Here is a 7698-nt window from a genome sequence, read left to right as displayed (position 1 = left end):
AAACACAAAAGTTTTGTTGCTTGAAGAGACACTTGAGTTGCTCAGCTGGGAAAGAGATGGATCTGTCGAAGGAAGAGGAGCGGCTAATGAGAAGGAGGACACCCAGCGGCGGGGCGGCCCCCGGAGGGGCGGTGACCAAGAAAGTGGTCGAGGCCCCCAAGATGGCGATCCGCTCGCCCTCGGGCAGGGCCGACCGGGTGCGCGTCGAGCTGGTGACCCCCTCCAACCACGCCAACGTGCTGCGGTCGACCGAGGTCGAGCTCAACAAGGGCCGCATACCAATGCGTCGCCTCATGGACGAGTGGTACATGCGGAAGCCGATCTGGGTCGACGCCGACCTGCCCGTGGGGCTCCACCCTGACGGCTTCAGCGACGTCGAGTTCGTGGGAATCGACAAGGTGCGACTCATCGACGAGCCCAGCAACAAGTGATGGGGACCACCAGCTCCAACCAGATAAATCACAAATGTAGTATTTATTAAATGAACTTTGTTGTGAAGGAAGTACTTGCCTTGTACAGGTTATATGTATGTAAGATAATAAGTGATTGGCTCACCTCAGTGTCCGCGATTGTCCCGGGCGGGCCTCGCCAGCCTTGCGCTCTGCAGACCTTGGTCGAGCGATGCTGGTTCCCCTCGAGGCCTTCGCTCTCCCGTCGGAGCGTTGCGCCGACCTTGGCCGCCCCGGTTCAACTCCCCCGCATTGTCAGCAGGGGCGCTTACACGATTCCGCTTGCTGGGCCGCCCCGATGGCAGGCCCTGGTCCATCAGCATATCCGACGCGGAAGAAGAGCCTTCACACACTGCATCTCCGTCGCCTCGCTTCGGTTGCGGTTGGGTGCGCCGCTCCCGGCAGTCCTGGGGGTGCTGCGCGGCCTCTTGTCCCCCTGTGATGCTCACATTCTCCAGCAAGACTCCGCCACCGTCGCTCTTCAGCGAACTGCGCACCACAAGCGTGTCAATACGCAACGCCAAGCCAAAGTCAGAGGGAACGGAGCGCACCTCACGTTGGATCGGCCCATTGGTAGGGGAGGTGCGTGTAGCGACCCGTCGTCGGGTCTCTTGGGCAGACGCCTGGTGGCCCGCAGGAAGAGGAAGAGTAAGCGGTTGGCTGTTACTTCGCCAGTGTGAAGAATCCACGCGTACATCAGAATGTCTTCAGGAACTCGGATCGGGTCGAGGTTGTTTACAGAGGATGCTTCGATCTCACATACCACGTCCAGCACGGTTTGGCGCAGGCCTTCCGAGTGAATGCTGTGCCTCACGATCCTGCTCACCCGGCCGAGCAAATTAGCAATATCATCACATACCAACACACCGTCAAGTGCGGGCGTACTCGCTCACGGCGTGGTAGACGGTGAGGCCGACGGGAGGCAAGCTGCCGCCGCTTTCAGTCTGCTGCGACTTGCTGGACCACACGGCCAGGTGGGCGCGGCAGTGCTGCGCGAGGGCGCGCAGGTCGGGCAGGTCGGTGGACAGCACCTCCTCGAGCTTGTCCACCACCTTGTCTCGCGAACAGGTGTCGTAGGCCACCCGCTTGAAGTCCAGGAAGAGCTTCCACAGCCGCTGGGCCGCGTCGTAGAGGTCGGGGAAGGTGATCGAGGCCCGCTTGTGCAGGGCCAGCGCAAACACCTTCAGGTTGCTCACCAGGAAGCGCACGAACTGGCGCAGCCCGAGCCGACCCACGTAGGTGGGGGCGAGCTTGCCGTCCATGACCTCGACCGCGGTGGTGGTGAAGCGGCCGCCGCGCAGCAGCCACACACCAGCACCATCGCCGTCGAGCCGGTGAAGCCAGGGCGAGTCCCTCTCGAGACAGTGAACGTCGATAGTCCACCCGGTCTTGGCGGCCATGGTGTTCTCGAGCCGCTTGCGACTGTCGTGGTTGGACGGGACGCCCAGCACGATGAAGTCAAAGTTGTTTGGGTGGGGGCTGTAGAGGGCCGACCCGAAGAAGAAGATGTCCGTCACCTCCTGGGCGAGTGCTTCGTCTATGCATATCCGTAGAACGTCCACCGCATCCACCCTCTGTCGCGGGTGCCGCTGGGTCCGCTGCATCTTATCTTCTTCCTTGCTCTTCTTGCTTCTTGCCCTTATTATCTTTGTTTGTTCATCGATCGCCATTTCGCCTTATGGTAAGCACATTCTTGGCATTCAAATAACAAACAAGGTTAAAAAGAATAGATATTGGATTATTTATCACTTTTGTACTACCGCGGCACAACCGCGGGAGTATAAAATCAGAAAGAAAGAAAGAAAGGAGATGGAAGAATTACTACACGATGAGTTGATGGCTTGACTCGACCCAGATCTTAGCTCGCCTTGTTGAGGCAGAAGTCGAGGCGATGCGGCAGCGCGGTGCTGGGACCCACGGCCACGCTGTGGGAAACGGGCGCGTAGCCAGAGCTCGACGCGGTGAAGACATAGTTGGTGGTGGCGGACGGCCGCGGCATGATGCGGTGGTAGTCGCCCGTCTCACGGTCGAGCTTGACGGCCTGCATGCGGCAGTTGGCGGAGTGGCACGACTCGGCCTCGACGATGACGGTGCCGACGGTGATTGGCGCCTTGGTGGCGCAGTCGGTGACGACGCCCCACACGCGGTACTTAGTCTGCTCGAGGTAGGCCAGCATCGACTCGCGGTTGTCGTTCCAGAACGAGATCAGCGTCTCCTTGGCCGGCCACTTCTCGTCGGAGAGCTCGACGGTGATGTGCAGGGTGCCGTGCCACAGGTAGGCATAGTCCTGCATGCCGCCGTAGAGCACGTACCAGTCGGCGCCGTTGGTGATGCCGCTCGGGAACTCGCGCGACCCAGACATCGTCTGACTGTTGGCTGCGTAGACGCGAGCCAATTGCCTGTGCGATCACACGACACACAACACGCACGAACGCACGAGACGTACACATACAACTGCTTAGAGACTTGCGAATGACCAGAAGATGGTGCACAGGAAAGGCAGCGATGATCGGTACCTGTAGAGGAGGTCGTCGGGAGAAGGGGCGTATCGGCCGCTTTCCCGCTGGCGATTGCCGTCGAAGGGGTAGTTGGCCACGACCGACCCACCGTGGTAGTTGGCGGCGAGGGCAAAGTTGTGGTCGCCCATCCACTGCATCACGGCGACGACCTCGGGCTCGAAGTTGCCGACCGGCGCGACGAAGGCGCCAGAGCCGGTGCCGAGCGGGGGGAGCGGGGAGACCGGGTTAGGGCGGCCCCAGGTGGTGGGGTCGAACTGATCAGGGAAGTTTCTGTTCAGATCCTTGCGGCGGCCGTTGGCACGTCGTCCGCCGGCAAAGCCTGGAGTCAAGAACGAGATCAGCACTAAAGCTCGGCGCACGCGCGCACGCACGCACCATCAGGGTTCATGGTGGGCAAGATGTGAATGTCGGTGTTGTCGACGATGGCCTTGATGCGCGGCTGGTGGTACTGGTCGCAGAGGTGGTAGATGAAGTAGAGCGACAGCTCACGACCCACGACCTCGTCGCCGTGCATGTTGGCGATGTACTGGAACTCCACCTCCCCGACCTCGTTCACCTCTGCACATCAAACCAAAGCCAACGACAACTGTTGGAAGATGGATTCCTATTATTAATGGGTCGCTGCGTACCAGGGTTGTCGGTGATGCGAATGGCCCAGAGCTCGGCGCCGAGGAATGTCTTGCCAATGGAGTACTTGCGCGCGATGTTCGGGCACTTGAGCACGATCTCATCAAGGAAGTTCGAGATCTGGTTCTGATCGTGGTAGTGCTTGTAGAGATCATTAGGATCGATCGCTCGCTCCCCTCTCTTTCCCCTCGAACGGCTGCTCTCAAGGAATCGAAGGAATTCCTCTCTTGTAGGGTCCTCCACAATGGTGAGATTGGAAGCCAGGTGCTGCAGCTTCATCAGTTCGATCTCGGGAAGCTTCACTTCGACATAGGACTGATTCGATTTGGGGCATTCGGGACCGAAGCCCAAATCCACAAGCTCCTTGATGATGTTGCTCTTTGCCTGCACGTCGTGTGCCGCAATGCGCGCCACCACTTCGTGTCCCTCCTCGTAATCGAGCTCGAGCGTCGATGCAACCGAAAAAATAGCGATAAATAGGAGAAACAGGGGAAGGAGGAGCCTCTTGCCCATCCTTACGTTTCCCATTCCTCTTCAATTGGATATCATTAATCAATCAATGCTCCACAACTCTTTTTTTTTCAGCTTTTTGTTTTTTTATTGTGTCGACACCGCATTCCCGCCCGCAATACCAAAGCGAGAGGACGAAGAAGAGCTCTGCCGGCACAACCAGAGGGTAAGGCGGCACCCGACGCAAACCCTTGAGTCGTCCTCTTGTTGCTTCTTTTCTCGAGACGGTCCGGGCCGTATTTTCAAGATGAACGGAGGTGCGTGCTTCCCTTCATTTTTTTTATTTTTGTATTACATTTTTGTAACCGTGCGTGACCAGGCGACTGCTACAAGTGCGGGGTCGCGTTCAAGGTACCTCCACAATAAGCTCACTTGTAATATAAATATATTCTATTTCTATTTCTATCCCTTTTACCTTATTTATCAATATCTTATTTTAATTTTTGAATGTGTACCGCCTATCAGGGAACGCCGTCGTTTTGCACGGCTTGCGGCGCGTCGTTCAAGCGAGCGTCCATGCTCGCCCGCCAGAACCCGGACGGCAACTGCGGCAAGTGCGGTGCCGGCTACAAGGTACACCTGCCATTCATTCATCTTCCAATTCTTTGCTTGCTTACAATTCTCGCCGTGCAGGGAAGTCCCAACTTCTGCGTCAAGTGCGGCTTCTCGTTCAAGAAGAAGGCGCCCGCGGCCTCGGCGGCGGTCATCAACAGCGCGGCGCCGGCGAGCCCCGCGCCCGCTTTTGCGTCGACCGTGACCTCCTCCGCGACCGCGACCGCGTCGGCAAGCGGTGTTCGCAGCAGCCCGGGCTACAACAGCGCCATCTCGGCTTCGTCGCCGTCAGTTACCACCTCGCGCGCTGCTGCCCCCACCAGCCTCGCTTCGACCGCCTCGGCGCCTGCGGTGAAGCCAGCGTCGACTCCCACCGCCACGGCCGCAGCTGCCACGAATTCCACGCCCGCGGCCGCCTCCTCTTCGTCGCCTGCATCATCGCCCGCCAACACCGGCTCGGGCTCGCTCCGGCGCTGGGGGAGCACCGTCAGCTCGACCGCCGCCTCGTCCACCCCAGCCTCGACCTCGGCCTCGACGACCCCCGCGGCGGCGGCCACGACTAGTACCCCTGCAGCCTCGGGCTCGACATCGGGCACGACGAGCGCCCGCAAGTGGGGCGCCGCCGGCAGTGCTTCGCCCGCGCGCACCTACGCATCCAACACCCTGCCCCGCAACTTCACCCTCTCTGCGGCGTCTTCGCCTTCCACCGCGTCGTCGCCGTCAGCAGCGTCGTCGTCGGCCTCCAGCTCTGGGAACACGCCCTCGTGGCGACGCAACCAGAGCGGCGCCACAGCGTCGTCGCTGGCCTCCTCCACCTCGAGCGGAAGCGGCTCCGCGATCACCCCTGCGTCCTCGAGCGCGGCTTCGCAGACGACGACCTCCGTAGCCTCCGTCTCCACCACTCCCGCCATCACCGTCTCGCCGACGCCGACGACGGCATCCGGGCCGTCAACCACAAAGGCCACCACAACGCTGTCGACTCCCTCCTCGCCGGCCGCCTCGCCGGCCACCGGCGGCGGCGGCATGTTCCGATCGTCGTCCTCGCCGGCGGTTCCGTCCTCGTCCTCATCCTCGTCCTCGTCGCCGTCGGCGTCGCCGTCGTCGGCGGCCGCTTCCACCTCGGCCGCCTCCGCCACCACCAAATCGCCTCAGGCCGCTCTGGCCTCCTACGGCGATCGGTACGCCATCAACTCCCCCCCCCCAAGGTGGGTCCCAGCTCACCTTTTTTTATCGACTCACCGTGTCCCCTCCCCCAGGCTGAAGAACCTGCGAGGCCGTGCCGGGTCGGCTACCACCTTGCCCACGACCAGGTAAGCCGACGTGGATTATTATTTGATCGATTATTTATTTAATTGTTCAACTACAGCTCGGGCTCGGGCTCGACAGTGTCGGCGTCGGCGTCGGCCGCAGCGCCGGTGTCGGACGAACAGCTGAGACGGGAGGGCGAGGAGCTGATCCGCAAGCTCGAGGCCGCACGCCGCGAGAAGGACAACGCCAGGCGCGAGATGGACACCATCCTGCAGCGAAAAGAGGCTGCCAGGTACACTTCCCCGTCACTCACGCACTCGTGTGCGGTGGTGCGTGTCGTGTCGTGCGTGCGGTGTGTCGTGTGTGCGGTGGAGTGAGGGCTGAGGATTAACCACCTTGCGCAGGAAGAAGATGGAGGCCATGCACGGAAAGAAGAGCGCCGCTGTGGGCGAGAAGCCCGCGGCGGCCGGAGCTGGTCGAACCTCCACCCACGCGCAATCGTCGCGACAGAGCGTCCGCAAGAGCTCCTACGCGCGGACCCAGGCAAACGCAGCCATCGTGCAGCGGCTCGGGCAGGTAACCACCTTCTTCCCCCCCTCCTCTCATTCTTCGTTCTTTCTCTTCGTTCTTTCTCTCTTCTCATCGCGCTTCGTTCTTTCACCCCCCTCTTGATAGGTGTTGGCCACAATGGAGACGTTGGAGACCGCCATCGCCACCGCCGAAGACGCGCAGGCCAAGGCCGAGAACGAACTCATCGAATACGCCATCGAGCAGAAGAAGCGTGAGGAGGTACGCACTGGCACAGCATGGCCCCGCTGGGCCGGCTTGATCATGTCGAAAGTGTTCTAAATCGCGTGTGTGCTCAACCGGTTCGCAGTCGGTCCATGAGCTGCTGCGGGAGTTGGCCGGCGTGCAGGCGAAGCTGGCGACCTTCCAGCAGCGCTTCGCGTCGAACCAGAAGGCGGCCTCGTTCTCGGCGCAGATCTCGCAGATTCTCGTGGCCTGCGTCACCGCCGTCGCGCGCACCCTCACCACCCAGGCCGCCGCTCCAGCCGCTTCCACGGTGCGCCCACCACTTCTTTCGTTCCTTTCTTCTTTTTCACTGCATGCATCGTGTCTTCAAACTCACCGCACGCACGCACACACGACACGCACGCACGACACTCAGCAGCCGGCGTTCAACCGCTCGGGATCGTTTTCGGCGATTCCGGCAGCGCCGACGGCGCCCATGGCCCCGGCGGCCCCAATGGCGCCAGCCCCGCCAAGCGCACTCACCTCCTCGGGACAGACGAGGTCCACTCCCATCACTCTCACCTTTTGCTACATTTATATGTTTAATATTTATGTTATAAAAAATGCGAATTTCTCTTTGCTATTTTATTTATGCATCTTTTATTGAAGATTGTCGCTCATGTTCTTCTTCGCTTTGTTGTGCGCTCAGTGTGCCCGGTAACACTTCTCTGTTGGCCCAGATCAAGGCCGGCAAGCAGCTCAACAAGATAGACATCGAAGCCCTCCGAAAGGTACTCGCGTGTGCGATTGTGTCGCGGCGTGTTGTGTGTTGCGTGTCGTGTCGCGTGGGTGATCAGAGCTCAGAGGGCCCCTACACTACAATCAACAAATCACAGAAACGAAAGCGGCAGTCGAGCATGTCGCTCTCGGTCATCGCGCAGACCCTGCGCGCGGCGATCGACCTCAAGTTCGACGAAGACGACGACGACGACGACGAACCGGCGGACGGCGGCGGCGAGGAATGGGACGAAGACGTGTGGGACGAGGAGGACTGCTTCTGA

The 7698-nt window shown here is 60.4% G+C and overlaps 4 protein-coding genes across 4 annotated transcripts; 2 read left to right on the top strand and 2 right to left on the bottom strand.

The window, feature by feature from the left end:
- Positions 1-56: 56 nt before the first annotated feature.
- Positions 57-431, top strand: ACA1_163950 (uncharacterized protein; the record flags this gene model as incomplete). Its single annotated transcript, XM_004337511.1, has 1 exon — positions 57-431. The coding sequence occupies one exon, from the start codon at positions 57-59 to the stop codon at positions 429-431; it is 375 nt and encodes a 124-aa protein (XP_004337559.1).
- A 463-nt stretch (positions 432-894) lies between these two features.
- Positions 895-2053, bottom strand: ACA1_163940 (uncharacterized protein; the record flags this gene model as incomplete). The annotated part of the gene is made up of 4 exons (XM_004337510.1): positions 895-928; positions 1001-1072; positions 1145-1267; positions 1335-2053. The coding sequence occupies 4 exons, from the start codon at positions 2051-2053 to the stop codon at positions 895-897; spliced, it is 948 nt and encodes a 315-aa protein (XP_004337558.1).
- A 254-nt stretch (positions 2054-2307) lies between these two features.
- ACA1_163930 (zinc carboxypeptidase superfamily protein) lies at positions 2308-4108 on the bottom strand (the record flags this gene model as incomplete). The annotated part of the gene is made up of 4 exons (XM_004337509.1): positions 2308-2848; positions 2966-3287; positions 3344-3526; positions 3598-4108. 4 exons carry the CDS (start codon positions 4106-4108, stop codon positions 2308-2310), a joined length of 1557 nt encoding a protein of 518 aa, XP_004337557.1.
- A 315-nt stretch (positions 4109-4423) lies between these two features.
- On the top strand, positions 4424-7698 carry ACA1_163920 (uncharacterized protein; the record flags this gene model as incomplete). The annotated part of the gene is made up of 11 exons (XM_004337508.1): positions 4424-4456; positions 4571-4678; positions 4739-5835; positions 5914-5967; positions 6024-6197; positions 6310-6481; positions 6581-6694; positions 6783-6968; positions 7077-7198; positions 7347-7428; positions 7534-7698. Coding segments are annotated over 11 exons (2307 nt in total), but the record flags the coding sequence as incomplete, so codon positions are not given.

This window comes from Acanthamoeba castellanii (assembly GCF_000313135.1).
Source record: "Acanthamoeba castellanii str. Neff unplaced genomic scaffold scf7180000084729, whole genome shotgun sequence".
Taxonomy (NCBI): domain Eukaryota; phylum Discosea; order Longamoebia; family Acanthamoebidae; genus Acanthamoeba; species Acanthamoeba castellanii.
This window is presented reverse-complemented; position numbering and strand designations above follow the sequence as displayed.